This window comes from Pezoporus occidentalis, unplaced genomic scaffold (assembly GCF_034315485.1).
Source record: "Pezoporus occidentalis ecotype Australia unplaced genomic scaffold, CSIRO_AGI_Poc_V1 ctg27, whole genome shotgun sequence".
NCBI lineage: Eukaryota > Metazoa > Chordata > Aves > Psittaciformes > Psittacidae > Pezoporus > Pezoporus occidentalis.
In genome coordinates this window covers 6,664,032-6,684,286 of record NW_026914611.1, presented here as the reverse complement: position 1 = coordinate 6,684,286, position 20,255 = coordinate 6,664,032, and the positions used below count along the sequence as shown (strand labels likewise).

Below are 20,255 nucleotides of genomic sequence, written 5' to 3'. Positions count from 1 at the left end.
TGATTAAAAGTTTTAACCTGTTTCTCCAGCCACCTCATCTAGAAAAAGACCATCAATTTCTCAAAGCTTGTGAAAGACTTGGAGAAATGAATCTGAGGCATTCACTCTCCTGACAGGCTGCCAGAGCAGAACTTGCTCTCACGCTAGCATTTTTTCTGTACTTTATGTCATGTGCAAAACACGAGGATTTGTGCTGTGCTAATCCCTCTAATGAGAGCTTCTCCCAACCTCTATATAAACCCTGCTCAAAGCCGTGGCTGCTGGGCTGGCACCACAGAGCTAAAGCATCCATCTTTTGAACTGCACTCAAGACAATTTGAGACCAGGATTAAACAAACACCCAACACCAGCATCCTCAGCAGTAAGAGGGATTATCCCAGTTGGCTGGGCCATGGAGTCACATCAAGGACAGATTGTCCCACAGCGGCAATTTCCCTGCTCCACTCACTCAGGTCCAGCAGACAGGCAGAACCTGCACCCAGCCATAATGGGCACCCTGAGGTGGCTCTTCTGGGCTGTGGTGGGCTACCTGGGTTGCTGCTGTCTCCCCAGGGTTCAGGCACAGTTCCCCCGTGCCTGCATGACAGTGGATACCCTTCGCTCGAAGCGCTGCTGCCCAGCCTTGGGGACAGACCCACGCAATATCTGTGGGTCCCTGCAGGGCCGGGGATGGTGTCAGGGCGTGCAGGCAGACACTCGGCCCTGGAGTGGGCCCTACACCCTTCGAAATGTGGATGATCGGGAACGGTGGCCCCTCAACTTCTTCAATCAGAGCTGTCAGTGCACAGGTGAGAGGGGTGCTGGGGTGAGGGGATGGGGATGGATGGGTCCACTAAAGATCCACTTTGGAGCTTTGGATGCTCCAAAGGCCAGAAACATCCCTGGTGGTGTAAGGCAACAAGAAGACTTCAAATATTACCCATTTCCTAAAAGTACTGTTGTGTTCATGATACTATCAGCTTTTTTTCAGAGCAGTGGAGTCTAAAAAGTGTTTTCTCTCATGCAAACTTTTGGGTTTTCCTCTTTGCCTCTGGAGCTGTCCCTGTAGCCACCCATCACCTTTCTCCACAGGGTTTTGGATGTTTCAGTGCTGCCCTTAAAACTCTGTCACTGCTAATCATGGTGTGGTGGATCACTTCCAATCTGATCAGATCTTATCATTGTTGATCAGAGATATATTCCTTTTGGCACAGAACTTGGCAGCATGATATATCCCTGTGCACTGAAAATGCCATGGTGTTTCTCAGGGTTGTTAACTAAGTCTTCAGCTCACTCAGTTTGTAAATCAGCTAAGAGGCCATCAGTCCTTTTCCTCTCCGTCTCCAGCTGCTCCCTCCCACCCATGGCTTTGCTTGGGCTTCTGTCTTCATATGCTGGAGGTGAAACAATCAGGGATAAGTTCTACTTGAAGAATAACCTGGCCAAAATGACCAGCTTGTAATAAGACCAGTGCACTAGTACTGGCAGGAGAGGGGGAATAGCAAGGTGACATCAGGGCAGAATAAGATGACAGGACCCTTTCTCAGCAGCATCCCTGATTGAAGAAGGGTTAAAATGAACAGCAACTGCAACCTCAGCCCAGACTGCTTTGCAGGGCTGGTAGGAGATGGTACCAGTAGTTAGGCAAAAAGCACTTCTCAAGCACTGAAGTCACTTGCTAGACAGACATCAAATACAGCTTAGGATGTCTTGTTGGGAACATGAAACTGTATGAATTTTCTAACATGGGAAGAATAGCTTGCTTTCCTTTAAGCTGATTCTTAGAACTAGCTGAACTGGTTTGTCTAAAATATGTCTTGGCTTTCGCTGTCAAAAAAACCCAGATCAATCTGAGAAGGAAGCACTGCAGAAAATTTCTGCCGATGATGTTAAGTTTTGCAGCACTATTATCAAGTGAAAGCGGAGAGGTAGGGGCAGGTGACTTCCATGCTATGTAACACTATACATGGTGTTACTGAAGCTCTTCAAAATCATAAGAGACTTCAGAGTATAATTGGTTTTTATGTTGTCCTTTGACTAGATTTTAAATGCTTGTGTGGAAGTACTTTTCCAGACAACTTACAAAAATTGAATATATTTTTTTTCATTTTAAGGGCTTACATAACTCCAAAACTGAAGACTGATATCACATACAAGCATAGACCATGAGTCAGAAGAGCACTGAAACACATGGGCATACACCAGTCCAAATGATTAGGGCATCAAAACCTAGGAGTAAGCCGTGTAGATGGACATGGTCTGCATAGGCAGACATTAATTTGCTTGTCCAGGTAAAGGTTAGCACTGGCCTTTGATATTTGCATGTCTGGGTCCCAAGTTATGTGACCAGAATGTATTGTCCTCTCATTCAGCCTTACTTCTGCTGAGCTGTCTGCTCTCCTTGGCTCTTGAAGTCCAGCTTCTCCCACTGTGTTTTTATTTCATTTGTATACTTCAGTCATTATTTCTCTAAATATGCCAGAGATAATGTGGACGGCATCCTTAAGGATGATTTGCAGAAAGGTTTCCTGGGCTCTACCCTTCTTGATGCTACAAGCAAAGGCATTCCTGGGTGAACACTGAGAAGTTCACAACTGCACAGGGTTTGAATTAGATCTGATGCTTTTACAATGGTGGCGATTGTGTGTCTGTGTCTATTAGTATTTTGTTGCACTTTTTTCACTCTGTTTTATACACTGGTTAGCTGCCTGCACATCAGAGTTTTAGATTGTGTGACATGTGGCCTTTATTAGGCATCTAGGGCTATGATGCCTGTGGTAGGTAACATAAATTAAATATCCACATTCAAAGGGACATGGAACAGTGTACATGTCTACTATTAGGGTATCTTACTTTCCAAATGAATGTTATGTGCAAACTGCCTATTTGAAATAGTTTCTGGCTAGTGCAAACTCCAACCTGTGCCAAGGCTCCTTCTGGCATTTTAACAATATAAACGGCTGTGTTCCAATGCCATCTTGGCACTGTTTAATTTATAGTTTAGACATGGTGTAAATGATAAGCTGTGGGAACTCCAGCTGCCATGTAGCTGATTGTATTTGCCTAGACACTGCCATTTAAATGTGTCACATAGCTGATGGTGGTGCGGTAGGAAACCTGGAGGAGTTGTGAGGATCAGGGGCCAGGATTTTCCAAAAGAAGGATTCTGGAGTTCTTGCAATAAACTAATCTGCTGGAAACTTACTAGCTAAGGATAAAAGGAACCCTGAAAATCTGGCTATTTGTTCAGTTCACTGAGGAAAAGTGTCTTAATATCACGTCCATCCAGGCCTGGGTGCTGAATATGTTGGGGGGGGGGGAAAGAATATCCCTAACACAAACAGATATTGATGAGTATTTATTATGGGATCAGATTATTTTTACATTTGCTCTCAAATTAATGTAGATTTTCTAAGGAAAATGAAAAAAAACACATTTTCATTTCTAAGCTTTAGCAGATAATACGCACTAGTGACTCTTTAGCTGGGGACAAACATAACAGAATTAGATTAGTACAACAGAAAGATTCAGCTTCAATTTTTGTATAAAGAGCTGTAATCAAAATGATAATTGTAAGTCTGTTGTCAGGATGCTTCTTGTTGAATGTTTCATTCTGTCTTGGTGGCAGCAAAAATATAATCTCTAGAAAAAAGGAAGTGGTTATGGCATGAATGTAGCCAGGAGATAGAAAACAGGTTTTAGTTCCTGATTTCAATTTTGAATCCATTGTATGTGTTCTACAATTGATTTGGGTGTACATAGTATTAATTCAATTTATATAAATTCTTAAAGTTCAATGACCTTATGACAGTTCCTGATAGCGTGCAGTACTGTGTGAAGGGCAATTTGTTTTTCAATAAGGTGTGTTGAAATAGACCAAATGTTGGATTTAGTGGTCTAACCCTGAACATTGACACTTGTAGGTAGTTACACAGCAAAGCAGTATTTTGGTGGGATAGCTAAATTTAGTTTAGAAGAATACTGTTTTAGAAGATTTAGGAACTAAGTGCTATTTCGAGTTCTAAAGGAAAGAATTATGCTAATGGGATACAGATCTGCCATAACATTTTAATACTCAGTACAGAAGGTTATTGTGAAAAAGTCACTGCAGTCAGTCATGTGGTGGCTAGTACAGATTGTGACAGTGATTAACAATGATGTAGTTTGAATTCACTGAAGAGTTAAACATAATTCATTTTTTTTCCCAGCCACCATTTAAGGTTGACGTGTGGACATGTGCTGAACATGACTCTAATTCTTTTTCCATAGAAGTTGCTTGATAAAAAAATATTTAAATCTTTTCACATTCCTGTTCAATGTATAATCAAGCTTAAGTTTAAGTTCTACTGTTTAGCTGTAAGCAAATTGCCAGGTAAGCCATGTATCTGATATGATGGGTCTCCCATTAGTTAGAATGAGTTTTCAAAGTAGTTACAAAATATGCTTCATTTACTTATTGTAGGGCAATGTGGCTGCAGAATAATAGTAAATTGCAACCATACTTTGATGACCCTGCTAGGTACAGATCTTCCACATTCTATAGCCTAACAGTATGTCGAGATGAAGAGCTAGAAGAAAAGAGCTATTTGTCTTGCATGATAGCAATCCTGATTCTACATTTGGGATACTGCAGTATGCTGGTCTTTCAAATCTAATGTAACTCCTGTTTTAATGGAATGGCTAAAGAAGTCTGAAAACAGTCCTTTCTCCCCATCTGATAAATGGTGTGTATTATGCTGGTCTTTGTGAATTGAAGAGGCATGGCAGCTGTTCTAATTTCATCTTGGTACAAAAAAACAAGGCAGAAGATGATGAGTGTTAGATGGATTCCTTTTTACTGAAGAAAAGACACCAAATTGATGGGGTTATTTAGTTGTGTTACGCTCAGTGCCTGAAGGCCAACCACATGCTATGACTGCTCAGAGGTAGGCAAATCCCTGTGGGTCAGGCAATCATTGGGATGGAGGAGCAGCTACAGTGGTATGTGATACCTGGTGTTAGCATGCACCAGTGATATATATTAACACATACCAAGTGTTGTGTCATAAGAAGTGTCTTTTTCTCAATGTCATGCCCATGGACTGACCCACTAGGGGAAGCTGCGTGGCCATAGTGCCTACAGAAACAGCCAGATTCACCCAACTTGACTGGGAAAGAGCATTATTAATGATGGTAAGATTAGACACAGAAGAAAGTTCCCAAGGCATGTGATCCCATCTCCAGACAAAAGGGTTAGGGGGGAAGACACCCCAGATGACTTTTATTACCCAGGGGCAGCATGATGGTAATTTCTGAAAGCAGTGGAAAAGGCAGGGAGCATTTGTATCCCATCTGTGACATGGTTTCCTGCCTCTGTGCCAGAATGACCTCTCACACCATATTCTCTAGAAACCACCAGAGGTGAAAATTATCTCTGCTGTTGGCATAGCCCCAGGGAAGGTAGTACACTGAATTGCCTCTTGTTAGTCAGTGAAGGAAAAATGTGTTAAGGCATGAATCCTTGGAGGTTCCTAAGGTCCCTGTATTGAAAAAAAAGATCTTGAAAGGGTCTCACTGTGTTCCTGAAAATGTCTACTGTGTGTTATATCGTGATAACATGAGATTGCTTTTCCTGCTTTCCTAGAGCTGTATAGTTGGAGTCCACCATCACCAGTGCAACAGAAATTGAAGTTAAGTTGTAAGAGATTGGGACATAACAATTCATAGTGCTATCATCTGGGAAGTCCACAAGGCAGTAAATGGACTTTCTGAAAGCAGCAATGCATCATTTCCAGACCAGTGGCCTAGTAGAATGCTTGAGAAACAATGGCTGAAAAAGTGGTTTGGGTGAGACATAAAACACCTGGGTCTGGGTACTGCAGTCATTCCTGTTTGCAGTGTGGGAAATCCCAGACCTCCATCAGCTCCTCACCATTTCATAATGACAGTCCTGTGACGCATGGAGTCTGCTGAAAAAAAATGACAAAAAGCAACTTTCTATTTCATGAAGTGTTGCTGTTGTGTGCATTTCTGTCAAGAGAACATTGCCAAATAGATCTGCAGATGATACAAAAATGTTCCACACAACCAGCAGAACTTCACTTGGAAATTGTCTCCTGTTTGCCAGTGTCTTCCTCACTGCAGTCCTCCTTATTCAGTAAAAGCTGATCTCCCACTGAAAAGTGTCAGGGGGAGAACTGGGTGAAGGACCACTTGGCTTACTTCATAGATTAGGTGGTTAAGCTGGTTAATTCTGCAGAGCATCAATTGGATTTAATTAGCACCTGCCCAAAGGAAACAGGTGAGGACTCATTGGTCTACCTGGCTCCAGATCCCATACAAGTGGATAAAAGCTTTTTCCCCATGAAGATAACTCATAACTTCAGGCTTTTGCAAATTCCTATTCATAGCCTCAGGAAGGAGCATAAAATATACCTAAAATATGGGTATTGTCTGATAAAATGAGCATGGGTATCAAGAGCTGGATGAATTTACAGGGCTCTCATTGTGAAAGGAATAGGCACCATCAGAGCCTCAGCAAGTGAGTGGTGGAGTCTTGTTCTGGTACCAAGACCAGACAGGAGAAACGTGGTCCTGCCCTAACTTTGGTTCTGTTAGTGCTATGTTTCAGTGTGATGCTTATCCAACACTGTGAATAGATGGGTCATTCGAATTAACGGAAGTGTGACCACCAGTCTTAAAAAAAGTTTGCTGACAGATCTTTTCATGGTTAATTTCTGCTTTGGCCCCTTCTCTTAAAAAGAATTGAATTGTACCTTTGGTCATGAGGGGAAAACAGCTGCTTTCCAGATGTTCATGGTCCAGGTACTGAAACTTGCACAATACACATAGCATAATTGAGGCAGTGTTTCAAGATATTCCTGATATTTGTCATCTGGTCAGTCCAGGCTGGAGTATGTGATGGGCCCTAATGGCTAGGCTGAGTTGTCAAGAGTGAGCAAGTATGCAGATAGTGGAATACACCAAATTCACAACAATTGCGCTCTTCTGTTGGGATTCTCAGGATACTGTGATAAAATCAACTTTCCATGTTCCCTATCTTAATCTCTGCCCTCATCATAGTAATGTATGCTATCTTATTTCTTTTGCAAAACTATAAACTGCTTGCTTTTTCTGGCATGTCTTCATCCCCCTAAACAAATGCAGGCCCCTGGCTTTGGGTGACTTCTGTTCTAACTGGTGTGGCAGCTAAGCCCAGATGCTCCTACCCGTAACAGGACAAAATATAAGCCACACACCTGGAAGCTGTCCCCATGGAATGTCATTGGGCTATGCACAGTCCAAAACCTAGCTGAAGTCTTCACCTTTGTGATCTCTAACCTTAGCAGTGGTCCTAAGCTTTATGATAGCATGTAAACCTATAGTTCCCAGAGCTTCTGAAGTAAACATAAGGTCTCCATACCTACAGTTAAAAGGGCCCATATCCTCTTGGTAAGTCTCACAGGAGTGTGTCACAAATGTTTAGAGCTCAGCAGTCCTTATCATAGAGCTAGCCATAAGCTACAGAGCCTTCTTGGTAACAATCCTTGCAGCCTGGGGGTCTTTGGATCTGGTAATAAGCCCTGCAGTCTATGACAACCTGAAATCTTACTTTAGTGTTAAGTGTTGCTCTGCTCATAGACTCAACCCTACAGCTGAGGGACATCTGCCTATTGAGGAACACTTTGTAGACCACTACCTCATTTCTGTGTTAGCCCAAAGCCTGTCCTAGCCTAGCACTGCTGATATGCATGGGGAGCAATTAGATTTTGTGACATTTTGGAAGATGATGCTATGGTTGTTGTGGAGTGAGTGTGTACGTGGGGTTGGAGGGAGGCTGGGATTAGGGAATTTCGGTGTAGACTTTGGAGAATTGGGTGGAAGTCCCAGAGGACCCTTGGCTGCTCTTCTGCTCCCTCTTTCCTCTGGCAGCAATGCCCACTGTCCTACACCAGTGCTATGCCAGCAGCCTGCTTGTGTGCAGCAGGAGGCAGATGTCTGCTGCAGGAGCAGTTGGTTGGTTGCTCCCCATCTCTCCTGACAGGAAAAGGCAAAGCAAAGACAAAGGCAGCAGCAGCGCTAGAAGGGCCTTTCTGCTGCTGCTGGCAGTCTGCTGTGGTGGATGAGAGGCCATGCTTGAAGAAAGCTCTGCTTTCCTGAGCTCTTTCAGAGTCTGAGCTAATAGCCTAGAGCGGACCCAACTACTTGCCTTAGGAATGATGCCAGTGGGGAATGATGGTACTGCAGTGTTTCACAGTCTCTTATTGCAGCACCATTTAATAATGCTAAAAGCATGACCTGCAGCACCCCTGGTGCTCATCCTGGATCGTATCAGGTCTCAGATACACTGTTAACAGGCATCAGTTTTTCCAAAGTTTTGTTCTTAAGAGAACTGTTTTGTTTGGGGTATTTTTTTTTTCTGTGCTAAGGATCCATGTGAACTGACCCTTTTTTGGCTTTGATCCTGGAAGCCTGGGAGTACTTGAGAGCTAGTCAAGCAAAGCACTTCACTTAACCTGAAGTGCTCAGCCCTCGGTTCACTGAGACTCTTCTCATGCCTGAGGGCTTCATGGAGCTCTGAGCATCTTGGAGCATCAAGCCCATTATCTGAGCCCGACTGGCTCAGTGGGATTCTTGGCCCTGCTGTGTCTCTGGGAAACAAGCCATCCTTCTGGTTAGGCAACTGACAAAGCTGCCAGTGTGCTCAGCTGCTGTCCCTTCCAGGAACTGGCATCTCTGGCAGAAAAGAGTACTAATTCATAATTTTTCTGCATTCACTGTTAGTTTTCCCTGATTCACAATGTCATGACTTCTCTTTCTCTCCTGATTCAGGAAACTTTGCTGGCTATAACTGTGGTGACTGTAAGTTCGGCTGGAGCGGCCCTGAATGCAACATGAAGAAGCCAACAGTTGTCAGGAAGGATGTCCACTCTCTGACGCCAGAGGAGAGAGATCAGTTCTTCAGTGCTCTAGACCGTGCAAAGACAACCATTCACCCAGACTATGTAATTGCAACTCAGCACTGGAGAAGCCTGCTTGGTCCCACAGGAGAGGAACCACAAATTGCCAACTGTAGTATTTATAACTACTTTGTTTGGCTTCATTACTACTCAGTCAGAGATACGCTATTAGGTTAGTGCTTTTCTTATCCAATGGGCTCTGCAGGTAAAGGGAAGGGTTAAAAGTATCATTGCTGAACAAAGACAACTATGCTTAACTACAGCTGTGCTACTTCATTGAGCAGTGAGTCGCAGGAGGGGCAGATCTGAGGAGTGAAATAGTTGATGATGAGAAGTTGGTGGTCATCCACAGTTCGGGGAGGTGTGCTTCAGACCTGCTGTGCTCTGGCTCCTCACCCCATGGCTGCTGGAGTACACCAGCCACACTCGCCGTGCATCTTCTGTCTGACAGAGGAGTGGTTCACAGGCCCCATTGCTGGGTGAACTGAAGTGTGGTCAGACTGACTGACTTCAAAAAGGCATTCTTACTTCATAGGACAAGGTAAATGCAGGACAGAGGGAAAGGGCTCTGCAATGAAGGCAGAGAACATGCAGACATGTTTGGGACCAGAGTACTACTGCTTTCTGTAGCCATCAGCAAGTGTCTAAGGATGGGATTTGCCTGACCAACCACAGCTAGCTTTTAAAACCAAACCAGGTCAGAGGTCTGGGTCTCTAACACTATGATTTCTCCCAGATATGAATTCCAGTCCTCATAGCTTTTCTAGGCAGAAGTACCTATGCTAAGCCCATTTTGCAAAGACTAGCTCTCACTGGAGGCAGCACTAGTATGACCTTTCTACCTGCCAGTCCTATGTGCAAGCTGAACAACCCATATCTACCTCCTCGCTAGAGGGTATCTGCTACTCTGCAGTAGGTTTTCTTCAGTGCATCCTTCTGACACTGTTCTATTTTGCAGGGCTGAAAGAAGCATTCTCTAGCCTAGCAAGAGCAAAGGTCCCTCAGGGACAGCACAGAAATGTGGAAAGGGAAAGAGGCAACTTCTAGTACTGCTGCAGTGATAAATAAATTCATATGTGGATTGAAGCTTGCTGCAGTAATAAATCCATATGTGGTTTGAAGCCTCCAGCCTTTGAGTGCCTTAATTCTCATGTGTAATAGCAAGAACACAATACAAGATATAATAAGTACAATTTAAAGAAAATTGGCAAAGAACATTGAATTACTGTTGGCAGGTTATGGAAAATGCTGAGGTTCTCTATTGATATATTGTGTAGGTCCTGCGGCTGATCAAGAGAATGAGATAATGCAGTACATAATTAGCAAGGAGCTCAGATTTCAGACAATAAAAATGTTTCTTAAAAGCAAAATCCATTAAACAGATAAGAAATCTTCACAATGTCCAACTTTAAGGGGAATGCGAAGTTTTGAGAAGCACTGAAGTGAATAGCCACAGTTTTTTTTACTTGTCCCAGGTAAGTGTTGTAGCTTGTGATGTGCATGCTCTGTCCAAAGGTGCAGAGCTGCAGGTTTTTATTTAACTCCACTCCAGGCAATAGCAGAATGTGCCGCCTTTCTCTCAAGCCTCATTTGGTGCCTAAGTGCTTATTTTATCTTCCCTTTGTAGGACCTGGCCACCCGTTCACAGGTATTGATTTCTCCCACCAAGGACCTGCCTTTGTTACTTGGCATAGGTACCATTTGCTATTGCTGGAGAGAGACCTACAGGTTAGCTGAACAGTCTTCCTGCTCCTCATTCAGATTCTATCTATCTTTTACTATGTGACTTTGTTGAGTCAGACAAGGGTAACCTATTTCCTAGGATAGCTTCTTATCTAAACTCCCAGGAGTGTTTGCTCACTGATCCTTTCTTGTTTAAAGTGAAATTAGTGCTTTCCAGGTACTGATCAGTTTCTCACTGTGAACAATGATGTGAAGGTTATCATGGAGATTTTTATTTCATCTCCACAACAGAGGACAGAAGCTGTGAATTAACACTATTTTTTTAACAAAATCAAAGCAACACATACACGTAAACCATGGCAACAGGTATCGTCTGGTGATGCTGAAGATACCATCCTAATGAAAGCAACTCTAAATATTATGCAAATCTAAATATTATACAAATCTAAGTATTATGTAAATCTAAATAGCAACCTCTTTAAATGTGCCAATGCGTACGTTTAATGCATACACATATTTAGCAATGCATTTTTAAAAGAAATATATGCTAATGCGGCCGATAGTCAGTTGCCGAAGCATTGACTCATTTCCAGTTGCATTACTTCTACATTGGCAACGTTACTGTATTTCAGCCTTGCAGTTCTCTAATGAAAATGGTTGATATCAAAATATCTTCAGGATCTCACTTGTGTGAAATCGTAGCTAACAAGCAAGCACAAGCAAATGCACTGTATTCCTCTATTAATACAAGTTCAGATTCTTGCCTAGGGCTAGGCTTTCCAGAGCGAAAGCAAACCACATGCACAATTTTACCCATTACCCACTTACATCACTCAGAAAGCCTCTTTGTTGCTTACGGCTCAATTCAGGCTGTTCCTGTTCTCCTGCATGGTCTCTGAGTTGGCAGAAAGCTTAACATGGCCAAAAGAAGTGCAGTCCAACAGTAGAGAAACTAGTACAATGTATTTGCTACGACCGACTTAATGCCCCAATCTCTTGAAAGGAGTTGAAGCAACACTGAAATGCACGTAGCTGAAACGCAGAACAAAAAGTAGACTATCCAGTGAAATATGCAATGAATACCCAATAAAAAAATCTTTCAGGAGTCCATTTCTTCCTCTTTCCTTTGAAGGTGATTCTCTCTAACATGTTTCTGTCCATTGCAGCGACTGATAGGCAACGATTCCTTTGCGCTGCCCTACTGGAACTTTGCCACGGGTAGAAACGAGTGCGACATCTGCACGGACCAGCTCTTCGGGGCACCACAGCCAGGTGACCTGGGACTGATCAGCCTGAACTCCAGGTTCTCCCAGTGGCAAATAGTTTGTAACAGGTATGAGAATATCCAAGGCAAGCTTGCATACTGACCAAACATTGCTTTAATTCAGTACTGACAGCATAGGCTCCCCTCTCAGTGGGTGAGAGGCAGGAAAAAAGCCAAGTCATCTTTTTTAAAACTGGGTATCATGGTCAGTGTGTGCGTAGATAGTGCTGTGTAAATTCTCTCCCTGGTATTATGGAAGTATATTTTTTAAAGATGACTCTTTTGATACAGGATTTTAGCCAGTTCAGCCATTTTGAGGATGCCAAAAGTGCAGAGTTTGCACATTGGCAAGTACCTTTTAAAAGAAGAAATGCCTGCATGTTGATTCTCCCTAACCCAACTGATTCTGACAGCAGAAACAGAAAACTGTTTTGGCATATAGGAAGCTAGAGATAGGCTAAAAAATCTGTTTCATTGTATTGGGTGAGACCCTGAAATACTTAGTGCGGCTTGGTGACTGACTTCAAAGTGCCTGAGATTTCACATGGAAAACAACACAGGGGCAACCAGGAACTTTCTGCCAGCTCTCTGTAGGCATACACTGATCTGGGTGAGAGTAGGGCTTTGACAGGTTATTCACATGCAGGACTGTGGTGCTTATGACATACGATGCTGCCTGTTACAATACCCATATAGACATTCTCCTTTCAGAGCAGGAATAGTGTGCAATCAGTCAGATGGAGGTACCAAGAGCTTAGGGCTTTTCAAAAGAGTCTCTTTCTCTGGGTACCTAAAGAGCTACTTGAAATCCTAGCTTTAGGCACTACTTGGCTTTAAATCTCACCTCTACTTTTTCTCTAAGATAAATAGGGCTTTGTTTTTTTCTGAAAACTGAAGTGACTAAACTTTTGCCTTGACAAGGTCAAACAAAGAAGAGGTTTTGTTTACTTCAGGAGTTTCTGAAAATGCGGTTTCATCTCACACTGAATAGCACAGAATTTTTTCACAAGTGTTACACTGTTTTTCTCCTCCTTCTTTCCTCTTTCTCTCCCTGGTATAAAGGACTTGCTCACCATCAGGTACTGGGCAACCCTTGCAAAAGCAGGATGTCCTCCAGACCCTGAAAAAGCGTATGGAAAGCATTGCAGTTGCTTTTCTTCTAGAGGAGATGAGGGATGGAAAGTGAAGTCCCATTTTCTGTTATTCCTTGCATTTTCTCAGCCCACCCTGCAGCTCCACAGTGGGACTTCCCTCTTTTTTGAGTTAAAAAATTAGTCTTTACTCGGGACTTAAAGTTTGTCAGTTCAGAATTCAAAAGAATGTTTTCTGTTGTTTGGCAAAAGCTGTTCTTCCAAAGCCCTTGAGAGAGAAGGTGTGAAGGGAGTTGTGCTTGCTTTTCTGAAGCATCCTCTCTCTGTGGACAATGAACCTGGTAACTCTTGTCCAAATGACTGATGGTCCACAGAGGATGCAGAGCCACAGTAAAGTATGGCACAGTGGCAGTTCTGCAATGAGTTTATCTCCCAGGACACAAGAGGTAGACTGAGGTACCCCAGGAGGTGTCAGTCCCTGACCCCTGCTCTCTCACACGTATAGCCAAGGCCTTGTTCTAAAAGCCTTGGTCTAAAAGCCAACAAGTCCTCACCTTATGCTGACTTGTGTTTCTGTTTCACCCTCAGCTTGGATGACTACAACCACCTGGTCACGCTGTGCAATGGGAGTGATGAAGGGCCGCTGCGGCGGAGGCCGCCTGGGAGCTCCAGCAAGCAGCTACCCACTGCAGAGGATGTCAGGAGGTGCCTTTCCCTGCAGGATTTTGACAGCCCCCCCTTTTTCCGCAATTCCAGTTTCAGTTTCAGGTTTGTTCTTCAGCTTCTCCAGAGCTGGGTGGGTCACAGGTTTTCTTTATGTGAGCATCTCTCAGCAAAATATGGTTACTGGATGCTGCTTTTACCTATCTGCAGGAATGCACTAGAGGGCTTCGATAAACCAAGTGGAGCCCTTAACTCACCAATGCTGAGCCTTCATAATTTGGTTCACTCTTTCCTGAATGGGACCAGTGCTCTCCCTCACGCAGCTGCCAACGATCCCATCTTTGTGGTATGTCTTTTTTCCCCAGTGTGAGTGGCATTGGCTGTGGCTGAAAGGCACCTATCTCACCAGAGATTTGCAGAGCAGAAATCAAGTGAATTCCAAAAAATAAGTCTTTTAAGTAGAAAAGAAAAATTTTGTATCTTTTCTTGAACACTGCTAAGCCTGCACAACAGTCAAATACGGAGGGATTTGCAAAATATAAAATAAGTTTCTAGGGAGAAAAGCTGCTATTCCAAGTTACGTTGCCCCCAGTCCTTTCATCAGGTGGTATCGAAATTTAATGGGTTATGCCAGACAATTTTACAGCAACAAGGTAAACTGAAAGTGGGGCTTGTTAATTTAGAGCAGTAGACTGAGCAGTTTGTTCCTTTGTTTCGAATTTCACAGGCTAAAAAGAAGCACATCTGATCTCAGGGGCTCTTGGGAAATAGAAATAATGTGGTTTCACTGGTGCTCTGGTACAGTGCTGCACTGCAATGAACAGCACAAACACCACTGTGTGAATAAAATGCCAACAGTTGACTCTGCTTGCACATCTTTGTCTTCTAATAAATTTATGCTAATTGATTTTCTTCTTTGTTAAACCACAGTGATTACATAGATAAATTCTTGTGCAATGATTTTTTTCTTACCTTTAAGTTTTCAGTCTTTTATTGGAGAAATTAGTCCAAATACTTATGTATTGTTCTTCAGCTTATTTCCTTAATAATTCTTGAATTCCTACATTAATTTCTTTCTTACACAATGAAATCTTCATTTCACAATGCTCTAATGTTATGTGCAAGTTTATTTTCTACGGATATTTACTAAGTTTTTTCCAAGGTTGTAATAAAAAAACCGTGAGTGCCTCATAAATTAATTTGAATTGCCCCAGACATCTGTTACAGTTGCCAGAAACAACTTTCGTGTATTTTAGTGCTTTATGGACTTATAAACTCACTGGAAAAACCTGATCTAATTCACGAGTACCTGGAGCTGTGGAGCTGGTGGCGCACTTTAAAATGAACATGAAGGAGTCAAATTTCATGCAATTTTCCATATCTGCTCAGAGACGAGAGAGGTTAAAATATGTTTGAGAGATATATTCACTTGAATGAGGTCAGAGGGCCCTCAGCAGAGAGGATGGGCCTGCCTGTTCAATAGCCAGCTGATATTAAGCCACCTGGATGAAGAGCTTATTATGAAAAAGCAGCAATAAGGATGTATACTGCCAAATGTCCTATGTAGAGCAATTTACTTGATTCTCATGAGCTTTCCTGGTTTCTTGTTCTGTAAAACCCACCTAAATTAGATTGCTCTCTTCTCTCTCTTTCAAAAGCTGCTGCCACGTTAGGTGAGAGTGTTTTAAATGCTGCCAAGTTCTGAAAGAGCTTAATAAATGTGCTTGCCCGTGACTGGCTTTGCAGGTTCTTCACTCCTTTACTGATGCCATCTTTGACGAGTGGATGAAACGGTTTAACCCCCCTGACAATGCCTGGCCTGAGCAGCTGGCCCCCATCGGTCACAACAGACTCTACAACATGGTCCCTTTTTTCCCTCCTGTGACCAACAATGAGCTCTTCCAAACTGCGGAGCAGCTTGGCTACACCTATGCCATTGACCTGCCAGGTATGTTGCAGAGGGGTGCAGGCTGTTCCAAGCGATGAGACTGCTCATGTTTTCAGTGACACAGGCGTATGGAAAATAAGGCACCTTTCACAATAGGCATGGGTCTGTTCACATTGTTGCTAGCAAGCACACACAGGTAGTTGCAACTCACCATGTAAGCTGTGGAAAGTACGAGTCTGCATGTACTTAGTTTACTCTGCTGCAAAATGCATCAACTTCAACTGCTCCATTCTTGACAATAACGATTCTTTGGGGCTGAAGGAGCCTTTGATTTTGGCTCCCATTGCCAGCACTGTTTATACCTGTTACAGGGTCCTTTAACCTGTCAAGAGGTCAGGCACTCTGCCAGGGAGCCTGTCTGGCTAATGCCAGTCATTTTAGAAAATTCTTGTTTTGAACAGGGCCCTGAATAATAATGTGCTGAAAATCTTATTAGAGATGAACTCCGTTGATCTTTAGATACCCTGGGGAGATGTACCTGGGTGTTTTATGTTATAAACCCCTAATTTTAATGCTTTTCCATGTCTGTAAGTGTGATGTGCCTTAGGGTTTGTCTGTTAATTTGAAATTACCTTTGACACAAATCAGCTAAATATAAAAAGCAAGAAAGCAAAGTATTTATGCACAAAATCCAAATTTTGCAACAGAAGTTGCAGTTACTTAACTTGCAGTTACAAGTGTAACAGATGCATGAAAATCAAGCTTCAGCTGCTTTGCCAAAGATTAAATTGGAACAGTTACTTTCTTCACCTCTGTATTCCTTTGGGAGGCAGTAGGTGCTTATCTAACCTATGTGGCCAGGAATTTCTTCTAAATGCTTACCATGTATCTGTGGTTTTAATCTGTGGAGACTGTTTAAAGGTCTATAGACTGCAAAAGATTGAAAACCTTGTCCTCAGGCTGCATTCACACAGGACAGCCCTGACTTAGGGAGGTTTGCTAGCTGCTTCTGCAGTGCTTTTCTCAGAGGTGTCTCCAGAATTTTTGCTAAAAATTAAAACTTCCCCTTTTATGAAATTTAAGTTTTCTTCCTTTTGGAATACTGTCCCACCTCCTGCTTTGGAAATGCTACTGCCCCTTGAGCATGAGGTATGCAGAGGGGAACAAAGACATCTTGTGATTCTGCGGCTATTCTACTCCCACCTAAACAGTTAGCTCTCTGTGAAGCTGTGTATCTATCCCTGTCTGCATTGTCTGTGTTCAGGCAAAGTTTTCACATCCAAGCCTTTCCCTTTTATCTAGATATATGGGTTGCTAATTCTACTTCATGTAACCACATTAGAAATCAATACACCCTGCTGGCTTTTACTTGAAAATGGTAAAGTGGTAAACGATTTTGGGACCTCATTGAATTTGGGCATGATTGCCTTGACTCTTGTTGACAGAGACTGCAGATTGGGGCACACAACTTTTAGATTTTACAGATCAGTGTGATATCTCCCTCAGCCATGTCTCCTTAAACCCACATGTCTTCTTAACTTCCGAATACCTCAAGTCCTTTGGGGAGTTTTTTTGTGACTATTTAGGCAAATGTAATTATTGCCATCTCATGATATGTATTATTTTTCAGAACAGGAGAGCAGGCAATTTTTGCTTCTGAAAGTATGAAAGAAAACTCAAAATTCAGCCAAGTGGAGCAGTATTATTTTAAGAATGGACAATATTATCTCAGAAGATAGTGGTTCCTCAGAAGTGGTTCAAATCAGACAATAAAATCTGGAGTTGGTCTGCAGAATGTCGCTAATTAGTGCTTTCAGTTAAAAGTTTGACAATAGGCTGCTTTGTGGTCTTAGGAAAATTTGAGGGTTTTCTGTTGACTCAGATTGCTTGGAAACAGCTATGCTGAAATGTCATTATAGAAAAAAATTGCTTAAATCATTCATAACTTTGGACAAATTAGATAAGAGAATGGTCTTTTGGTCTTGTCACTGTTAATCTTTCCCATTCTCAAGACTTCAATTTGCATGAGAGGTTGAAATTTAAATTCAGCTGTAGACTTTTCTGGCAGGAAACATCTCTGGCTCTGTTATGTGTGTCAGTTACATGGTACATTACCAGCTTCCCCTGTGGTCAGTGGGTCACTAAGCTACACAAGCAATCATAATTACCAGGCTGTGGGACATGGTTTTTCTTCCATGTGATTTGAAAAATGAAATTGTCGGCTGTCCTCACTTCAGACTTTTCATATTTCCAGGTTCCTTTGAAGAAACTCAAGTGTGGGCTGTCACGGTTGGATCCACAATTGGAGGAGCACTTATAGCTCTGGCCATGCTTGTTCTGTTGCTTGTACTTTTCCAGCACCGAAGGCAGAGAAGAGGTTTTGAACCACTGATGAATGTGAGCTTCAGCCCCAAAAAGTACACGGAAGAGGCCTAGAGCCCTTGCTCGGTTTCTCTCCTTATTCTTGTAGAAACTGACCTTGATTGCCTCATTGAGAGTTTATCACACACTCCTTTGGCAGCTGACTACATTGTTCTCATTCAGGTTTTCTTGTTATCTTGTGAACTGTAATAAATGAAGTGTCTGGTTGAAAGACCCAAGACAGGACAGGCTTTTCTCATTAGCATATGTTATCTGGACTGTGTGACACTTGTAAGTCATCCTCTATAGATTTAGATCAAGACAGGTAAGAATACAAATAGAAGAAAACCAACTTGAATAACCAAGATAATTTTTCACCTCAATGTGTTTTTGATTTCATTTAGCAGCTCTAAGATGTGCTTAAAATTATGAATTCTACATATATATTTGAATAACATATTATTTTACAATTATCAATAAATATGCTGAATAACATAGTCTTTTTTTAAGGTTCAGAATGTTTCGTGATGTTTGACAAAATACAATAAGATCCCCCTGGTCACAGTTTATTTCAGAACCATGATCAATTCTGTGTGTTATCTCCAATCAGGGTGATGTTAGACGTAGACAAACCTCCAATATTTGTAAAATTTTAGAGCAGAAGCTCTGTCAGCTAGGTATACACTTGTGTTTTACCCCTAATGTTAAGGACCTCTGACAGAGTTGAAAATGTTGCTCATCCTTCTCTATTTTGGCTCTGCTGCACTGTTCATTAATCTAGACTTAAATTTCCCAAGTCCAGAACCCAGGGCTCAAGGTAACAAGACTAAGATACACATTACCCAGTCTGCTGGTAGGGAGTCAGGTTTGGCTATGGCACTCCCTAGACCCCATCATAAACATTCTTTTATACATTCCCTGTATATTCCTTTATTTAGCCATAGATTTGGACCACGTTTAGGTAGCTTTCCTATGTTACCTTGAGACAGGGTTTTTACACAGCAGATGAAGTCCTGAAGAGATTGTGTCAGCTTTGGTGCTTAATATGTTACGTTAAAGGAGTCTCAGATTTTGCATTTTGTTAGGTCCTGAGTCTTATAAGAAATCTGCTTTTGTAACCTTGAATAAAAATTCCAGTTAGTCATAATTTTGTGACATTTTTTTCTAGGCCTGCTCAATACTAGTGGTGTGGACTAGAAAGATCTCAGTAAGTCTTCATTTAGCTTTGGATATCTGTAACTCACAAAACTTACCTCTAAAATGCAGACTTTTTTGGGCAAAGAAAATTTCTGATTTGCTCACCACATGCTCAGATCTCCCTTGCTGCATCAAGTGGACAATGATCTGTTGCTATTTCTGCTCTTTTGTAATGCCTTTTGGGGGTCCCAGCATACTTGTTCCTGGCTTATGCCCAAGATGTCAATGGTTCAGCACTTTCTGTACAGCTGCTCAGCCCAGTGCTGAGCTCCCAATCCAGGCTGCCTTTTGGGTGGTTTTGACATGTAGGGACCAGTGTTACATGGTGCTAAGGACATCAGAGGAGGTCTCCAGGGACCTGGCTTGGGCATATGTCATATTGGTTAGACCATGATCAGTTTCAGTCTGTAGCTAGGTCTGAGGTTCTCCACATGCCCTTCTCAAGGAGATGTCAGCCACTTTCCAGCATGTCGTGGTTTAAACCCAGTCAGGTAACTTGTTCACTCACTCCCAGTGAGTGGTGCCGAGCTGACAACAATCGAGGTCCGTGTCCCCCCCCCGCACCGGGGCTCTCCCCTTCCCCCCTCCCAGAGGAACAGGGAGGAGGATCGAAAGGGTGCAACTCCTATGGGTTGAGACAAGAACAGTCCAGCAAGCAATGTACAACACAAATCACCACCGCTACCACCAACTACAACAATGATAAGGGAAAATAACAAGGGAAGAGAATACGATAGATACCACCGGCCAAGAAAACGAGTCCCACCCGGAAGCCCGTGTCCTTCCGGGTAACTCCCAGTTACCCCCCACCCCGGGCATGACGTGCTGTGGTATGGAATACCTCCCTGGCTAGCCTGGGTCAGGCGCCCCATCTCTGCTTCCTCCCGGCTTCCCCTCCTCCCTGGCAGAGCATGAGCCTCACAAAGTCCTTGGTCAGGGTAAACATCACTTAGCAACAACCGAAAACATCGGCTTCACCAACACTGTTCTCAGGCTGGAAGTCAAAACACAGCACTGCACCAGCTACCACAAAGGAAAAACATGACTGCTACTGCTGAACCCAGGACACAGCACTAAAAGACTGTGAGTCTTCACAGAGAATCATAGGATGGTTTGTGTTGGAAAGGACCTTTGAAGGTCATATGATCCAACTGCCCTGCAATGAGCAGGGACACCTTCCACTAGATCAG

The 20,255-nt window shown here is 42.8% G+C and overlaps 1 protein-coding gene across 1 annotated transcript; it reads left to right on the top strand.

The window, feature by feature from the left end:
• The first annotated feature begins 174 nt into the window (after nt 1-174).
• Nucleotides 175-18,993, top strand: DCT (dopachrome tautomerase). The gene is made up of 8 exons (XM_062624586.1): nt 175-788; nt 8,791-9,090; nt 10,546-10,646; nt 11,768-11,934; nt 13,545-13,724; nt 13,830-13,965; nt 15,366-15,567; nt 17,762-18,993. Exons 1-8 carry the CDS (start codon nt 392-394, stop codon nt 17,941-17,943), a joined length of 1,665 nt encoding a protein of 554 aa, XP_062480570.1. The 5' UTR covers nt 175-391; the 3' UTR covers nt 17,944-18,993.
• Nucleotides 18,994-20,255: the final 1,262 nt, after the last annotated feature.